This window comes from Rattus rattus, chromosome 9 (assembly GCF_011064425.1).
Source record: "Rattus rattus isolate New Zealand chromosome 9, Rrattus_CSIRO_v1, whole genome shotgun sequence".
NCBI classification, from domain to species: Eukaryota; Metazoa; Chordata; class Mammalia; order Rodentia; family Muridae; genus Rattus; species Rattus rattus.
This window is the reverse complement of record NC_046162.1, coordinates 83,572,143-83,590,991: the sequence shown is the minus strand read 5'-3', so window position 1 is coordinate 83,590,991 and position 18,849 is coordinate 83,572,143. Positions and strand designations below refer to the sequence as shown.

Here is an 18,849-nt window from a genome sequence, read left to right as displayed (position 1 = left end):
AGTTATTAAAAGCTGAAGTGGGATTGTGTGGAACATTTCTAAATTTTTGGGCCAGGCCCAGTCCAATTCCATAGCAAACAAAACAAAACAAAACAATCTAGTAAAATAAGAGACCTTGTTTCAAACGAAGTTGAAGGCAAGGACTAGCCCCTGAGGTTGTGTCTTAATCTCTATAACTCTAGTATGGTGTACTCACACACACTCCTTCCCTCATACACACTCACATACTTAAAATAAGCTCTAAACAGTTATGGCTACATAGAGAGATCCTATCTACCTATCTTTAAAATGAATGAATGAATGAATGAACGAACAAATGAATGGGAAAGCCCATAGGACTACTACATTTCTAAAGCAATTTGACCTTGATAAGGTAATTATTCAAAACATTTGTTCTTTTGTTTTTGAGACAATATTTCATTATGTGGCCTTGATTGACCTGGAGCTCAAAATAAAGACCAGGCTGGCATCTGAAATGAATAGATATATTTTATTACTTTTCTATGCATTTATAGGATCTCACTTTTGTAGCCTTGGCCTGCCTGGAACTCATGTAGCCTAGACTGGCCTTCAACTCACAGCAGGTCTTGTGTTGCAGCCTCCTGAAAGCTGGCATTGTACGCAAGAAACACATACCTAGATGTAGAGAGTATTAGTGTTTCTCATCATATTTTGGAATTCTTTGGTTATTTCTTCATATAATTCTTTGCAGTTATTTCTCCTTTTGTGACTCATGTGTTGCTACACTTATGAGAGACCCACACATTTCTCAAACCCTGGTTTTCCTTTTGTCTTGTCTTTGTAGGAAATGCCAAATTAAAACCATAATAACCATTGCACATTGTTCATAATAGTTCATATTTATTTTTTTATTTTATATAGTCTGGGTTGGTTTTTAGCTTGTTGTGTAGCCAAAGATGGCTTTATGTTTCTGATCCTTGAACCTCCAACTCTCAACCTCTCAGGTGTTAGAGTTACAGGCGGTATCACTACACTCAATCTGGTTAACAGTATTAAAACTGGCAGTACTAAATGCTAAGCATATTGAGACATGGAAACTCTGACTCTGCTCATGGGATTGAAAACTTTTTCTTGCCTTGACCTGGCCTCCCCCAAGTTGAGTATTTGATGCACATACATTTTTTTTTAATCTTTTATTACTTTTTTTTTTTTTTAATTAACTTGAGTATTATATACATTTCGAGTGTTATTCCCTTTCCCGGTTTCCGGGCAAACATCCCCCTCCTCCCTCCCCTTCTTTATGGGTGTTCCCCTCCCCATCCTCCCCCCCTTGCCGCCCTCCCCTCAACAATCTAGTTCACTGGGGGTTCAGTCTTAGCAGGACCCAGGGCTTCCCCTTCCACTGGTGCTCTTACTAGGATATTCATTGCTACCTATGAGGTCAGAGTCTAGGGTCAGTCCATGTATAGTCTTTAGGTAGTGGCTTAGTCCCTGGAAGCTCTGGTTGCTTGGCATTGTTGTACATATGGGGTCTCCAGCCCCTTCAAGCTCTTCCAGTTCTTTCTCTGATTCCTTCAACGGGGGTCCTATTCTCAATTCAGTGGTTTGCTGCTGGCATACGCCTCTGTGTTTGCTGTATTCTGGCTGTGTCTCTCGGGAGAGATCTACATCCGGCTCCTGTCGGCCTGCACTTCTTTGCTTCATCCATTGTCTAATTGGATGGCTGTATATGCATGGGCCACATGTGGGGCAGGCTCTGAATGGGTGTTCCTTATGTGTCTATTTTAATCTTTGCTTCTCTATTCCCTGCCAAGGGTATTCTTGTTCCCCTTTTAAAGAAGGATTGAAACATTCACATTTTGATCATCCGTCTTGAGTTTCATTTGTTCTAGGCATCTAGGGTAATTCAAGCATTTGGGCTAATAGCCACCTATCAATGAGTGCATACCATGTGTGTTTTTCTGTGATTGGGTTACCTCACTCAGGATGATATTTTCCAGTTCCAACCATTTGCCTACTAATTTCATAAAGTCATTGTTTTTGATAGCTGAGTAATATTCCATTGTGTAGATGTACCACATTTTCTGTATCCATTCCTCTGTTGAAGGGCATCTGGGTTCTTTCCAGCTTCTGGCTATTATAAATAAGGCTGCGTTGAACATAGTGGAGCACATGTCTTTTTTATATTTTGGGGCATCTTTTGGGTATATGCCCAAGAGAGGTATAGCTGGATCCTCAGGCAGTTCAATGTCCAATTTTCTGAGGAACCTCCAGACTGATTTCCAGAATGGTTGTACCAGTCTGCAATCTCACCAATAATGGAAGAGTGTTCCTCTTCCTCCACATTCTCGCCAGCATCTGCTGTCACCTGAGTTTTTGATCTTAGCCATTCTCACTGGTGTGAGGTGAAATCTCAGGGTTGTTTTGATTTGCGTTTTCCTTATGACTAAAGATGTTGAACATTTCTTTAGGTGTTTCTCAGCCATTCGCATTCCTCAGCTGTGAATTCTTTGTTTAGCTCTGAACCCCATTTTTTAATAGGGTTATTTGTCTCCCTGCGGTCTAACTTCTTGAGTTCTTTGTATATTTTGGATATAAGGCCGCTATCTGTTGTAGGATTGGTAAAGATCTTTTGCCAATCTGTTGGTTGCCGTTTTGTCCTAACCACAGTGTCCTTTGCCTTACAGAAGCTTTACAGTTTTATAAGATCCCATTTGTCGATTCTTGATCTTAGAGCATAAGCCATTGGTGTTTTGTTCAGGAAATTTTTTCCAGTGCCCATGTGTTCCAGATGCTTCCCTAGTTTTTCTTCTATTAGTTTGAGTGTATCTGGTTTGATGTGGAGGTCCTTGATCCACTTGGACTTAAGCTTTGTACAGGGTGATAAGCATGGATCGATCTGCATTCTTCTACATGTTGACCTCCAGTTGAACCAGCACCATTTGCTGAAAATGCTATCTTTTTCCATTTGATGGTTTTGGCTCCTTTGTCATAAATGAAGTGCCCATAGGTGTGTGGGTTCATTTCTGGGTCTTCAATTCTGTTCCATTGGTCTATCTGTCTGTCTCTGTACCAATACCATGCAGTTTTTTATCACTATTGCTCTGTAATACTGCTTGAGTTCAGGGATAGTGATTCCCCCTGAAATCCTTTTATTGTTGAGGATAGTTTTAGCTATCCTGGGTTTTTTGTTATTCCAGATGAATTTGCAAATTGTTCTGTCTAACTCTTTGAAGAATTGGATTGGTATTTTGATGGGGATTGCATTGAATCTGTAGATCGCTTTTGGTAAAATGGCCATTTTTCCTATATTAATCCTGCCAATCCATGAGCATGGGAGATCTTTCCATCTTCTGAGGACTTCTTCAATTTCTTTCTTCAGAGTCTTGAAGTTCTTATTGTACAGATCTTTTACTTGCTTGGTTAAAGTCACACCGAGGTACTTTATATTATTTGGGTCTATTATGAAGGGTGTCGTTTCCCTAATTTCTTTCTCGGCTTGTTTCTCTTTTTGTGTAGAGGAAGGCTACTGATTTATTTGAGTTAATTTTTATACCCAGCCACTTTGCTGAAGTTGTTTATCAGCTTCAGTAGTTCTCTGGTGGAACTTTTGGGATCACTTAAATATACTATCATATCATCTGCAAATAGTGATATTTTGACTTCTTCTTTTACGATCTGTATCCCCTTGACCTCCTTTTGTTTTCTGATTGCTCTGGCTAGAACTTCAAGAACTATATTGAATAAGTAGGGAGAGAGTGGGCAGCCTTTGTCTAGTCCCTGATTTTAGTGGGATTGCTTCAAGTTTCTCTCCATTTAGTTTAATGTTAGCAACTGGTTTGCTGTATATGGCTTTTTACTATGTTTAGGTATGGGCCTTGAATTCCTATTCTTTCAGGACTTTTATCATGAAGGGGTGTTGAATTTTGTCAAATGCTTTTCTCAGCATCTAATGAAATGATCATGTGGTTTTGTTCTTTCAGTTTGTTTATATAATGGATCCGTTGATGGTTTTCCGTCAGATATTAAACCATCCCTGCATGCCTGGGATGAAGCCTACTTGATCATGGTGGATGATTGTTTTGATGTGCTCTTGGATTCGGTTTGCCAGAATTTTATTGAGTATTTTTTGCGTTGATATTCATAAGGGAAATTGGTCTGAAGTTCTCTTTCTTTGTTGGGTCTTTGTGTGGTTTAGGTATAAGAGTAATTGTGGCTTCATAGAAGGAATTTGGTAGTGCTCCATCTGTTTCAATTTTGTGGAATAGTTTGGATAATATTGGTATGAGGTCTTCTATGAAGGTCTGATAGAATTCTGCACTAAACCCGTCTGGACCTGGGCTCTTTTTGGTTGGGAGACCTTTAATGACTGCTTCTATTTCCTTAGGAGTTATGGGGTTGTTTAACTGGTTTATCTGTTCCTGATTTAACTTCGGTACCTGGTATCTGTCTAGGAAATTGTCCATTTCCTGCAGATTTTCAAGTTTTGTTGAATATAGGCTTTTATAGTAAGATCTAATGATTTTTGAATTTCCTCTGAATCTGTAGTTATGTCTCCCTTTTCATTTCTGATTTTGTTAATTTGGACACACTCTCTGTGTCCTCTCGTTAGTCTGGCTAAGGGTTTACTATCTTGTTGATTTTCTCAAAGAACCAACTTTTGGTTCTGTTGATTATTTCTATGGTCCTTTTTGTTTCTACTTGGTTGATTTCAGCTCTGAGTTTGATTATTTCCTGCCTTCTACTCCTCCTGGGTGTATTTGCTTCTTTTTGTTCTAGAGATTTTAGGTGTGCTGTCAAGCTGCTGACATATGCTCTTTCCTGTTTCTTTCTGCAGGCACTCAGCGCTATGAGTTTTCCTCTTAGCACAGCTTTCATTGTGTCCCATAAGTTTGGGTATGTTGTACCTTCATTTTCATTAAATTCTAAAAAGTCTTTAATTTCTTTCTTTATTTATTCCTTGACCAGGTTATCATTGAGTAGAGCATTGTTCAATTTCCACGTATATGTGGGCATTCTTCCCTTATTGTTATTGAAGACCAGCCGTGGTGGTCCGATAGCACGCATGGGATTATTTCTATCTTTCTGTACCTGTTGAGGCCCGTTTTTTGACCAATTATATGGTCAATTTTGGAGAAAGTACCATGAGGAGCTGAGAAGAAGGTATATCCTTTTGCTTTAGGATAGAGTGTTCTATAAATATCTGTTAAGTCCATTTGGCTCATGACTTCTCTTAGTCTGTTTACGTCTCTGTTTAATTTCTGTTTCCATGATCTGTCCATTGATGAGAGTGGGGTGTTGAAGTCTCCTACTATTATTGTGTGAGGTGCAATGTGTGTTTTGAGCTTTAGTAAGGTTTCTTTTACGTATGTAGGTGCCCTTGTATTTGGGGCATAGATATTTAGGATTGAGAGTTCATCTTGGTGGATTTTTCCTTTGATGAATATGAAGTGTCCTTCCTTATCTTTTTTAATGAATTTTAGTTGAAATTTGATTTTATTTGATATTAGAATGGCTACTCCAGCTTGCTTCTTCTGACCATTTGCTTGGAAAGTTGTTTTCCAGCCTTTGACTCTGAGGTAGTGTCTGTCTTTGTCTCTGAGGTGTGTTTCCTGTAGGCAGCAGAATGCAGGGTCCTCGTTATGTATCCAGTTTGTTAATCTATGTCTTTTTATTGGGGAGTTGAGGCCATTGATGTTGAGAGATATTAAGGAATAGTGATTATTGCTTCCTGTTATATTCATATTTGGATGTGAGGTTATGTTTGTGTGCTTTTTCTTCTCTTTGTTTTGTTGCCAAGCGATTAGTTTTTGCTTCTTCTAGGGTATAGCTTATCTCCTTATGTTGGGCTTTACCATTTATTATCCTTTGTAGTGCTGGATTTGTAGAAAGATATTGTATAAATTTGGTTTTGTCGTGGAATATCTTGGTTTCTCCATCTATGTTAATTTTGAGTTTTGCAGGATACAGTAACCTGGGCTGGCATTTGTGTTCTCTTAGGGTCTTTATGACGTCTGTCCAGGATCTTCTGGCTTTCATAGTTTCTGGCGAAAAGTCTGGTGTAATTCTGATAGGTCTGCCTTTATATGTTACTTGACCTTTTTCCCTTACTGCTTTTAATATTCTTTCTTTATTTTATGCGTTTGGTGTTTTGACTATTATGTGACGGGAGGTATTTCTTTTCTGGTCCAATCTATTTGGAGTTCTGTAGGCTTCTTGTATGCCTATGGGTATCTCTTTTTTTAGGTTAGGGAAGTTTTCTATGATTTTGTTGAAGATATTTACTGGTCCTTTGAGCTGGCAGTCTTCACTCTCTTCTATACCTATTATCCTTAGGTTTGATCTTCTCATTGAGTCCTGGATTTCCTGTATGTTTTCGACCAGTAGTTTTTTCCGCTTTACATTATCTTTGACAGTTGAGTCAATGATTTCTATGGAATCTTCTGCTCCTGAGATTCTCTCCTCCATCTCTTGTATTCTGTTGGTGAAGCTCATATCTACAGCTCCTTGTCTCTTCCTTTGATTTTCTATATCCAGGGTTGTTTCCATGTGTTCTTTCTTGATTGCTTCTATTTCCATTTTTTTTTTCTTTTTCTTTTTTTCGGAGCTGGGAACCGAACCCAGGGCCTTGCGTTTGCTAGGCAAGCGCTCTACCACTGAGCTAAATCCCTAACCCCTTCTATTTCCATTTTTAATTCCTTCAACTGTTTGATTGTGTTTTCCTGGAATTCTTTCAGGGATTTTTGTGACTCCTCTCTATGGGCTTCTACTTGTTTATTTATGATTTCCTGGAATTCTTTTAGGGATTTTTGTGACTCCTCTCTATGGGCTTCTACTTGTTTATTTATGATTTCCTGGAATTCTTTCAGGGATTTTTGCGATTCCTCTCTGTAGGCTTCTACTTGTTCTCTAAGGGAGTTCTTCACGTCTTTCTTGAAGTCCTCCAGCATCATGATCAAATATGATTTTGAAACTAGATCTTGCTTTTCTGGTGTGTTTGGATATTCCGTGTTTGCTTTGGTGGGAGAATTGGGCTCCGATGATGCCATGAAGTCTTGGTTTCTGTTGCTTGGGTTCCTGCGCTTGCCTCTCGCCATCAGATTATCTCTAGTGTTATTTTGTTCTGCTATTTCTGACAGTGGCTAGACTGTCCTATAAGCCTGTGTGTCAGGAGTGCTGTAGACCTGTTTTCCTGTTTTCTTTCAGCCAGTTATGGGGACAGAGTGTTCTGCTTTCAGGCATGTAGTTTTTCCTATCTACAGGTCTTCAGCTGTTCCTGTGGGCCTGTGTGTGGTGTTCACCAGGCAGGTCACTTGCAGCAGAAAAGTTGGTCTTACCTGTGGTCCCGAGGCTCAAGTTTGCTCGTGGGGTGCTGCGTACGAGTTCTCCGCGGCGGCAGCAACCAGGAAGATCTGCGCCGCTCTTTCCGGGAGCCTCCGTGCACCAGGGTTCCAGATGGCGTTTGGTGTTTTCCTCTGGCGTCAGAGATGTGTGCAGAGTGCAGTCTCTTCTGGTTTCCCAGGCGTGTCTGCCTCTCTGTAGGTTTAGCTCTCCCTCCCACGGGATTTGGGTGCAGAGAACTGTTTATCCGGTCTGTCCCTTCAGGTTCCGGCGGTGTCTCAGGCGCAGGGGTCCTGCCGCTCCTGGGCCCTCCCCCATGGGAACCCAGAGGCCGTATACAGTTTCCTCTTGGGCCAGGGATGTGGGAAGGGGTGGGCAGTGTTGGTGGTCTCTTCGGCTCTGCAGCCTCAGGAGTGCCCACCTGACCAGGCGGTGAGGTCTCTCTCCCACGGGGTCTGGGAGCAGAGAGCTGCTGCGGGCCAGGATCCGCGGGTTTGGGACTCCCAGTAAACAGCGGAAGTGCCCGGTCCTAGAGGAATTTTGCCTCTGTGTGTCCTGAGTTCACCAGGCAGGTCTCTTGCAGCAGAAAAGTTGGTCTTACCTGTGGTCCCGAGGCTCAAGTTTGCTCATGGGGTGCTGCCTACGAGCTCTCCGCGGCGGCAGCAACCAGGAAGATCTGCGCCGCCCTTTCCTGCACATAGATTTTGATGTATGAGTCATGTGGTGCTTTGGATGCGGTTGGTGCTTGCTCTGGAATTCTGGGTAGTAACAAGGCTCATACTCGGTTATTGTTCTAGTGTTCATCGGTTGACAGTATGGTGTCTTTGTGATTTTCATTATGAAAATGATCTAAGACATATCTGCAGACAGCTATTCAACTGTTAACTGTGTTTTAATATGTGCAAATGCATACAGTGTTTTCTCTGTTCCTTTTGCAGGCAGTAGCCACAGCTATGTGGGTGCCAGTAGCAGAATGTCAAGAAGAGCACATTTATGCTCTGCAGCTACCAGTAGCTTATTAGACATTGATCCTTTAATCCTAATACATTTACTGGATCTTAAGGACCGGAGCAGTATGGAAAATCTGTGGGGTTTACAGCCTCGCCCATCTGCTTCACTTTTGCAACCCACAGGTAAAATGATAATCTGTCATTTTTCTCTTTGGTTCTCTGGAAGAACTGTTGAATTTCTCTCTGCGTATCTCGACTGAGAATTGAAACCCATTATGTTTCTGTAGTAAATGACTTTTCATTCATTTCACATGAATGACTTTTTAACCAATCTATTCCCGCTCTCCGTGTGTGCGTGTGCTGTGGATTGAATTCACGATCTTGTCATGCTAGGCAAGCCGCACCCACAGCCTTTTGTCCTTTTGTCCCTGTTATGTCATAAACAAATTTTAAATGTCTTTTAAAAGGTTTCAGGGCTAGAGTGTGTAGCTCATAGTATAATATAGTAATCTCCTAGCACACACACGTCTCTGTGTTTGATCCTAACACTTCAGAGAACAAAAGAAGAAAGTTCTAAATGATTGCCTTTTATGTTGTGTCTGATTGATAGTTGGGCCTATATGGAGAAGTACAGTTGGCCTCTTTGTGAGTGGATTCAGTTTTCAAGTGGATTCTCCTTTTCAAGGGGAAGTGCATCTAATTTAAACATAAAAGAAGTTTGCTTAAATGTTCATCAAATGAAAAGTATATACCATTGCCATGGTGTCACACAAGTGTTATCTCAGCAGGCTTAAGACTGAGTCATGAGGATTGCTCTGGGTTTGATTGTAACCTAGGCAGCAGGGAGTTCAAGTCCAATCTAGACTATTGTGTGACCTGTTTCAAAAAACAGAACAACAGCTGGGCATGAAGACATTAGCTATTAATCCTAGCAGTTGGAGGCAGAGACAATCCAATCTTTGTGAGTTCAAGACCAGCCTGGTCATATATTGAGTTCTAGAATAACCAAAATATACATAGTGCAAGACTGTCTCTATTACATATACAAAGAAACATCGAAACTATATATAATTTTCCACAGTATTTTATGCCAAATTATTTAAAAGAATAAGACATTATTGAAGTAGGACAGAGATTTGTATAGATCAGTCTAGGCTCTTTGAATCTGAGCTAGAGCTGTTTTATACAGACAGTGATTTACCGTAAAAAACTACAGTTTAAAGGCAAGTTTTAAGGACTGTTGATAGAGCTCGCTAGCAGTGTACTTGCCTAGTGTGTGTGTGCATGGCCCTTAGTTTCATCCCTGTTCCCCAACTCCCGGAGTTGGAGAAGCACCATTTTTGTTGGAATGCTTTCTACAACATTCTTGCTATATAATAAAACAGACTGACCTTTCTCTGGCCTTTCCGAACATTAGTTTTGTATCTAGTCAGATATGTAGACAAGGAGTTTGATAATATCTCAACGCAACAGAACTCATTTTCTGAACAAAACCCATAGAACCTTTATGTAGAAAACAGAGCCTGAACTACTGTAGTGGGTGGTTGTGGAGGTGCCAGCTCCAGTCTCCTCGGCTTGAAGGATTATCTGCAGCTGGGCTCTGGGACAGCTGCTTTTCATTTGTGGTTCGAGTACACTCCATGTAAGGTTTGCTAAACCAGTGGTTTTCAACTTTCCTAATCTCCCACTTTATTAGAGTTCCTCATGTTGTCCGCAGAGAGACAGTTTTACAAATTGATTTACAAGTAGATATAATAGATAGGTAAAATCCAGTTTTTGAAAGTATTTGATATCATTGGAGAGGATATAGACTGTATGAACATTATAATTGCTGTTTTGGAATATTTAATTTTCTATGTAAAGTTCATTCTGGGACAACCTGAGTTAAATCTAGATGACTAAGGGGCCCAGCAAGAAGGATGGGACAGGTGATCAAAGGGGAGAGAAGGTCAACAAGGTGGAGAGCCAGCTGGATAGCTGGACTAGAGGTACTTTCCTGGGGGTTTAGCGCTTAATTAAAACTAAAGGTATAAAAATAAGGAAGTGTTTCAACACTTTTTCAAAGAAGAGAGCCAGGGATATGAGCCAACACGTGTTATAAAAATAAGCCAAATGAAGAGTCTTTTAGGAAAGAGAAAGTACAACTATACAAGGAGTCAACCCTGGACTCTGTCTGTCTACCAGGATATCAGGATATCTATATGTCTCAGCTGCTTCTCCAGCACCATTTCTGTCTGGGTGTCTCCATGCTTCCTGCCATGATGATAAAGATAAAGGAACCTCTGAAACTTTCAGCCAGCCCTCAATGAAATGTTTCTTTTCTAAGAGTAGCCTTGGTCATGGTGTCTCTTAATAACAGTGGAACAAAGATCAAGATTCATAGTACCCAATCCAGTTTGGAGTTTGTAGCATTTCCTATTTTTTAGATTAAGAATACTCAACCATTAAATATTTCAGATTCTCAAAACATCTCAACACTTTCTGGGTTTGAGTATTTTGGATGGGGCTCACCTAACTAACTCCAAGAAATTGGGCCGTGTGTGTAATTGAAGTGGAAGGTAGAGCTACCATTAGAGAGCAGATAATCTGGAAGTTTTGAGCCTTATGTGCAATGTCAGTACTTTACTAAGTGCTTTAAAATGCCAAGTGAGTGTTCTGATCAGAAAGTGATACCCAATTTGGTCTTTAGAAAACATTCTGGCATCGTTGGAACAATAGATAATTAGGAACTGAAAGGTCACATGATTGGGAGTTAAGGGGGATATTGGCCAGATTGTGGTTTTGGGTAAGAATTTTATCAGAAGCGTTATTAATGCAAGTGAAGGGATACAGCATGGTGATCACTCTGAGGTAGGTTAGGCCCAAGAGGTGTGTGGGGAGCAGAGTCTAAGGAAGAGGTCCTAGGAAGAGGGAAAGTTTCATCAGGAGTGTACAGCTAGGCAGCAAAGAGAGAGTTTGGAGAGGGAGTTCTGGGAAATGAATCTGGTACTCCGATGATGTGAGTGAGTGAGGAAAAAGGATATCTAGTTGAAGTATATCTGTTATACAGGTGGAGGATCTGTCACTGGTAGTTCTGTGATGTCACCCATGAATCTGGTGATCTTAGGTTTGAAAGCTTTGGGAGAATTAGAATGGTACCTGTCATTCTTTGGCATCTGGGCAATGGGGAGTCTATTGGTAGGCTAATAGACAGGCTCTTGGTAGGGTATCTACGCTCCCTGTTGCAGCAGGGATCCTGGATTCAACTATGGGGGTGGAGATGGAGAGGGTTGCAAATGGAGGGTGACTAGGGCAGTGTCTCACCTGGGATTGTATGTGCACATAAAATATGGAGAGCAGAGTTGATGAAGTGTGTGGGTTCTAGGTTTTTGGGTTTTTTTTTTTTTTTTTTTTAATTCTTAAAATTGTGACCATAAGAAATAGAAAAAGTCTAACAATGGTGGCAGGTACCTTTAATCCCAGCACTTAGGAGGCAGAGGCAGGTAGATCATATGAGTTCAAGGGCAGCCTGGTTTACAGAGCGAGTTCTAGAAGAGCCAGGGCTACATCTGTCTCATCACCAAAAAAAAAAAAAAAAGTGTTTTTAAGAACAAAACACAAGGCAGAGCAATCTAAACTCTCGAAGTAGGTATATAAAGCAGTGCTGATCGTGACCCATACAACTAACTCGAGTGACATATGGATAACATTAAGATAGTTACACCTGTGTTTCCTATGGCAGAATTTAGTGTGTGCTTTAGTTTATTTTCATTTATTTGTGTAGGTATGTTCGTGTGCACATGAGCACATGTTGTGTATGTGTGGAGGTCAGAAGACAACTTGGAAGATTCAGTTCTCTCCTTCAGCCACATATTAGATCCCTAGAGATAGACCTCAGGTGGTCAGGCTTGGCAGCAAGTACTTATCCACTAAGCCATCTCTCTGGTCTGGATACATGTGCTTTGATGACATAAAGCACCTTACCATGTTCCATACATTACATTTGTGGGAAAGAGTGAGGTCATGAGTGTTACAAATTTATATGACCATATTTGTCATTTGCTTTCTTTTTGAAGCATCATATTCTCGAAAAGATAAAGATCAAAGGAAGCAGCAGGCGATGTGGCGAGTGCCCTCTGACCTAAAGATGCTGAAAAGGCTCAAAACACAAATGGCTGAAGTTCGGTGTATGAAGACTGATGTGAAGACTACACTGGCAGATATAAAGGGCAGCAGTGTTGCTTCTGCAGACTTGCAGACAAACCTTTTCTGTGCTGACCAGGCAGCTCTGGCTACCTGTGGACCTGAAAACTCTGGTAGATTGCAGGATTTGGGCATGGAGCTTCTGGCAAAGTCGTCAGTTGCTGGCTGTTACATAAGAAACCGTAAGTAAAAAAGTTCCTATAATATAATTTTCTCCCATATGCCTTGACACACCAGAAGAGGGCATCAATTCCCATTACAGATGGTTGTGAGCCACTGTGTGATTGCTGGGATTTGAACTCAGGACCTCTGAAAGAGTTCTTAACCGCTGAGCCATCTCTCCAGCACCAAAATTTTTCTTTTTTAAAATTATTTTTTGTGTGAATTTGTGCGTGCACACACAGTGTACTTCTGGAGGTAGAGTCCCATCTCTCCTGTCACATGTACTTGGCATTAAGTGACACTGTAGTGATAAGAGTCAGACAGTAAAGCATGTCAGTAAATGAGTAAACATAATCTTAATGAATACTCACCACGGTGAGATGGGCAAGTGAAGGAAGAATGCTTTAGTTTTGGAGAGGTAAACAGTCTCTGTAAAGAGACTGAAAAGACTACAAAAAAAGAGAGCTGAGCCCTTCAAATGCCTGGAGAAGCAGTGTTCTGTATAAACAGGACAGAAATGCAAATTAACTGGCGTAAGATCCACATGGAGTCTAAAGTGAGACTAGCACGAGTGGATATGGAGAATCAGGTAGGGCAGACTGAGATGAAGGCAGAGTTAACAGGATGTAACCCAGGATCTTACAAGACTTCAGTAAGGGGCTTCAGCTGTTTATTTGTTCAGGAACAGCTACGTTGTGGGGAAAGCTGTATTAAAGCTTCAGAGCAGGCGCTCCATTAAATTAGCATGTGTGGACGTAGTGGTGTGGTCTGGAGCTGAGCCATGGGTATTAGACTTGCTCGTAGCCCTGCAGCCTGCTCTGATGGAGCTGCTTCTCTTTCTCTAAGTACCTGACCAACACTGTTTCAGATACACAAAGGAAAAGTTCATCAGTGTATACAGCACATACAGTGAAGCTAATAGAATTCAGTTTTTGTTTTGTTTTGTTTTTTTTTCAAGACAGGGTTTCTCTTTGTAGCCCTGGTTTTCCTGGAACTTGCTCAAGGCTGACCTTGAACTGAGGATTCAGTTCCTTGTCACAACTGTAATTAAAAAATGCTGGATAGTTCTGAGAAAGGTGGTAACTGAGAATTATTTTTTCTTTTGTCCTGAGTAATTTAGTGATTAATGAAGTCATCCACTAAACAGCAGGTGAAAGCCAAGTGCATTGGTATGGGAGGTCTAGTGTCAGGAAGAGGAAGCAGGAGGGCTTTGAGTTGCCAGTTTGGGCTGTCAGAGCAGATATGGTCAAAAAGTCAGGGATTCTGTTTAGATACGCTGTTTGGCACATGCTAGGTTGCCTAGTAAACTGTCCTAGGCAGGCATTATATACACATCAAGCCAGAAGAGGGTCACAGCTGGTCACAGTGTAACTGAATGAAAATGTCAGCACTCTGATCCTGTTTAGGTCTGTTTGTCTGCCTGTCTGTCTGGTGTCCCCACCCCCACCCCCCACTTCCCTCTCTTCTCCATTCTCTCTCTCTCCTCTCTCCCTGTCTCACTCAGTCCTGGCTGGTATTTGCTATGTAGAGGAGGCTGGCCTGGAATCACAGATCCACCTGCCTCCAGCTCACAGCACATGTAGTGATTTTTTTTAAATGGGTTTTTTGAGACAAGGTTTTTGACACTATGTAATTCTTTATATTCTAGAACTCACTCTGTACACCATGTTGGCCTTGAACTTAGAAATTGGCCTGCCTCTGCCTCCCAAGTGCTGACTTTAAAGTTATACACCACCAGTGCGAAGCAGTAGTGTTGATTTTATGGAGAAGTCTTCATACTGAAACACTACTCACTCATACATTTAGTGGTCGTAAAGAAAAGGGCAGGGGAGGCTATCAATGGAAATGGAAAAGAATCATTAAGACAAGTGAAAAACGAGATAGTATACTTCAAAAATCTAAGAAAACATTCTTTTTTATTGGATTTTTTAAAATTTACATTTCAAATGTTATCCCCTTTCCTGGTTTCCCATCCAGAAACCCTCTATTCCCATTCCCCCTCCATCCCTTCTGTGAGGGTGTTCCCCCACTCAACCACCCGCCTCTTCCCGCCTCCCCATCCTGACATTTCCCTACACTGGGGCATTGAGCTGTGGCAGGACCAAGGGTCTCTCCTCCCATTGGTGCCCAACAAGGCCATCCTCTGCTACATAGGCAGCTAGAGCCATGGGTTTGTTCATGTGTATACTTTGGATGGTGGTTTAGTCTCTGGGAGCTCTGGTTGGTTGATATTGTTATTCTTCCTATAGGGTTGTAAACCCCTTCAGCCCCTTGAATCCTTTTTCTAACTCTTTTTTTTTTTTTTTAGATTTATTTATTTTATGTATATGAGTACACTGTAGCTGTCTTCAGACACACCAGATCCCATTACAGATGGTTGTGAGCCATCATGTGGTTGCTGGGATTTGAACTCAGGACCTCTGGAAGAGCAGTCAGTGCTCTTAACTGCTGAGCCATCTCTCCTGCCCCCTTTTTCTAATTCTTAAATTGGGGACCCCACTCTCAGTTCAATGGGTGGCTGCAAGCATCCGCCTCTGCCTCTGTATTTGTCATGCTCTGGCTGCGCCTCTCAGGAGACAGCTATATCAGGGTCCTGTCAGCATGCACTTTGACTTCTTCAATATTGTCTGGGTTTGGTGGCTGTATGTATATGGATCCCCAGGTGGGGCAGGCTCTGAATGGCCATTCCTTCAGTCTCTGCTCCAAACTTCATCTCCATATCTCCTCCTAAGAATATTTTTGTTCCCCTTTCTAAGAAGGACTGAAGCATCCACACTTTGGTCATCCTTCTTCTTGAGCTTCATGTGGTCTGTGGATTGTATTTTGAGTGATTCAAGCTTTTGAGCTAATATCCATTTATTAGTGAGTACATTCCCTGTGTGTTTTTCTGTGACTGGGTTACATTCATTTGCCTAAGAATTTCATGAAGTCATTGTTTTTGATAGCTGAGTAGGTACTCCATTGTGTAAAAAGTGTTGCTGTCTATGCTCTGTATTTTTGGGAAGTGTCTACTATCTGAAATGAGGAAAGAAAGCTTTCTTCCACAACTTTTATGTGAACTGAGGAGAATCTGGGGGCTGTGTGGATTGAGAAAGAGTCTAGTATTGGACAGTGCCTATGTGAGCTCATTTTGCAAATCATATATGCTATGAAAAAAGTCTTGAATTATGGTAAAGTACGTGTAATATAAATTTGCCATTTTAGCTATTAGTTGTAGAGGCTATGTCTTTAAAACTTTTGGTAAAGTGAACATAATTTAAAATTTACCATTGTAGTCTGCAACAGTTGAGTAGCATCCATCACTTTGGTATCGGTATGCATCCCTCCCTACCGTCCACCTCTGAGTTCTCACTCTACACTGCACCGTTCACCAGCAATCCTCCATTTCTTTCCTAGCACCGGGAGAACAGTGCTCTGCTTTTTGGGACTGTGAATCACTCTTTTAGGTACCATTCGTGATTGAATAGTTGCAGCATTTGATACTGGGGATTTTTATGACTGGCTTCTTTATTTTGTGTATCTCTAATGTCTGCATATGATAACATTGTGCAGACCTTCTTTCTAAGTGGCAGGACCCTGCTCTACTATGTTTACAATACATTTTGTTTACCCATTTTCCTTTGGACAGTTGGGTTGCTTATATCTTTTTGCTCTAAACGTAGCAAATCTCTTCTGCTTTTTATTTGTTTTGGTTTTGTCTTTGAGACAGGGTCTCACATAATCCAGGCTGGCTCTGAACTCACAATTCTCCTGCATCGGCCTCCTGAGTGCTAGGCTTAAAGCTATGATGCTCATCTTTCATTTTTTTTATTTATTATTTTGGTAATTGCCTGCAAGTATGATTAGTTCTTGTTATTACTTTCTAGTCCTGGATCTCCTCTCTGCCCCCACCTCAGTTATTTTAAGCTGTATATCTTATTGTCATCACTACTTCAGTCACAATTTTTATTTGGTCACAAATATTCTGAAGTATGATTACAAATTGTTTCAAATTCAGCATTGATTATATTTTTGACCCAATCAAGCACAATTTCCAGTTGTTTAAATTAGAACAGTTGTTCTCAACCTCTGGGCCAAGACCCCTTTGGGGGTCATATATCAGATCTCCTGCATTATCTGGTATTTACATTATAAAACATAATAGTAGCAAAATTACATATATGAAATAATGAAATAATTTTATGTCTTGGGGTCACTACAACATGAGAAACTGTATTAAAGTGTCACAGTGCTAGGAAGTTTGAGAACTACCAGATTGGAGGGTTTGTATTTTTGTTTACACTTCATCATCTTGTTAACTTTTTAAAAGTGAGGTCATTAAGATTCTGTTTCAGAAGCAACAAAAAAGAATTACTTTTGTCACAGAGCAGTAAACAAGCTGTCAGGGTCACACAGTGCCCTGTTGTTTTGAACATTGTAGACAGAAAAATATCCATGTATGCTAAGGATTAGACCTTTCTCTGACTATATAGTGAGTTTTGTGACACTTTACCGTATTCAGAAATGCTCCTAAATATTTTTGCAGCCACAAATAAGAAGAATTCACCCAAGTCAGCTCGGGCCATAGCAGGCAGTCTGTCACTCCGAAGAGCTGTAGACTCTGGAGAAAACAGCCGTTCAAAGGGAGACTGTCAGGCTCTGTCTGAAGGTAAAGCTGAGGGATTTATAATATAATTTTATTGGGCACATGCTTTGGAATTGATGTGACATTGTTTTAACCTTGAAGCGCAGCAAAGATGCTAAGTTACATTTGGATTGGGGCATGTGCGGCTTTACTGTTTACTTTTCACATGTTTGTTCTTTTGTTTGATTTTTGACTTTTAATAAAAAGATTTACTTTGATTTTTAATCATATATTTGTCTGTATGTGAGAAGATTTTACTCTTGATCTGCCTGTCTTAGCCTCCCAAGGCCTGGGGTGGTTGACATGCACCTTGGGATTTAAGTATTCGCAGTTTCTTGATCTCAAATCAGAACAGTATTTTCAACTATGTATTCTGGACTTGTTTATTTTTAAGTAGCTAGTCAGAAAGATTGGGGTATATTTCTAATTTTTTTTTGAAGATTTTACTTAGTTTAAAATGTACCGATAGCAGGCTGGAGAGAGAGCGCATGGCTTAGAGCACTGTTTCACTCCTGCAGGGGACCTGGGTTTGATTGCCAACTCCCCATGGTGACTCAGAACCATCTGTCACTCCACTTGCAGGGCTTCTGATGCCTTCTTCTGGCCTCTGTTGACTCCTGGCACACACATGGTGCACATTCATACATGCAGACAAAACTACTCATTTAAAATTTTAAAAATTAAAAAAAAAAAAAACCATGGATATATAAAGAAATTTTTTACACTAAGAGATCTTTCATGTTTATTTATTGTCTTCTTCTTTCCTGAAGGCTCCCCAGGAAGCTCTCAGTCTGGGAGCCGACACAGCTCCCCCCGGGCTCTGACACATGGCATCATTGGGGACCTTCTGCCCAAAAGTGAAGACCGACAGTGCAAAGCTTTGGATTCTGATGCTGTGGTGGTTGCAGTTTTCAATGGTTTACCTACTGTTGAGAAAAGAAGGAAAATGGTCACTCTGGGGTAAATAATTCTCTTTTATTGTTTGGAATTTCAAGTTAAATTATAGTGAACACAACTATTTCTATAGTGTGCACTAAGTTTATTTGTTGCATTAAAATATCACTTTTTTTTTTTAAATGTCATTGTCTCCCACTTGCTCGCTCTCTCTCTAATGCTCCTTGTCCCAGAATGACAGCAGTCCTCCTGCCTCAGCTTTGCATCCCCAGCTGCTTAGTGCTCTCCTTCACTGACAGCAGGAGCCCTGAGCATACGTTGTTTGGGGGATGTGTGAACTTCAGCTTTAACCCTGTCCGTGTTTTACTCTTCTGTGCATCCTGCCATCATCTGTGCTGTCATGTGTCACATATTTGTGTGGAATAGAGTACTTTCGCTGATATTATTTATTATTTATTGCTAGTTTGCTTGCTTGCCTGCTTGTATGTTTTGAGACTTGAGTCTCAAGTGTAGCGCAGGCTGGCTTTCAACTCTTGGTCCTCCTGCCTTACTCTCCCAAGTGTTGAGATTACAGGTTACTATGCCTTGTTTAATTGTCTGTTTTTTTTTAAAAACACTGCTTTTATTTCACTCTTCTGTTCTTTAAAATCATCCTCTAAAATACAACTTGGAATATCCAGAAAGAATAAATGGTGATTGGCACCTTTATCTCTATTCAAAACCCATCCATGTGAA

The 18,849-nt window shown here is 40.8% G+C and overlaps 1 protein-coding gene across 11 annotated transcripts in view; it reads left to right on the top strand.

Moving 5' to 3' along the window:
- The window catches only part of Trim37 (tripartite motif containing 37), a 141,678-nt gene that overhangs the window by 70,345 nt on the left and 52,484 nt on the right, over positions 1-18,849 (top strand). For 8 of the 11 annotated variants that reach the window (XR_004389001.1, XR_004389003.1, XR_004389002.1 and 5 more), the window contains 4 exons: positions 8,241-8,435; positions 12,308-12,616; positions 17,122-17,244; positions 17,991-18,180. Coding sequence is in view for 8 of the 11 variants with exons in the window: in XM_032911860.1 (XP_032767751.1) it covers positions 8,241-8,435; positions 12,308-12,616; positions 17,122-17,244; positions 17,991-18,180 (817 nt within the window). In the remaining 3 variants the exon portion in view is untranslated. The remainder of the gene's footprint in view (positions 1-8,240; positions 8,436-12,307; positions 12,617-17,121; positions 17,245-17,990; positions 18,181-18,849) is intronic. The other 3 variants (XM_032911863.1, XM_032911861.1, XM_032911866.1) reach the window with 1 other exon arrangement.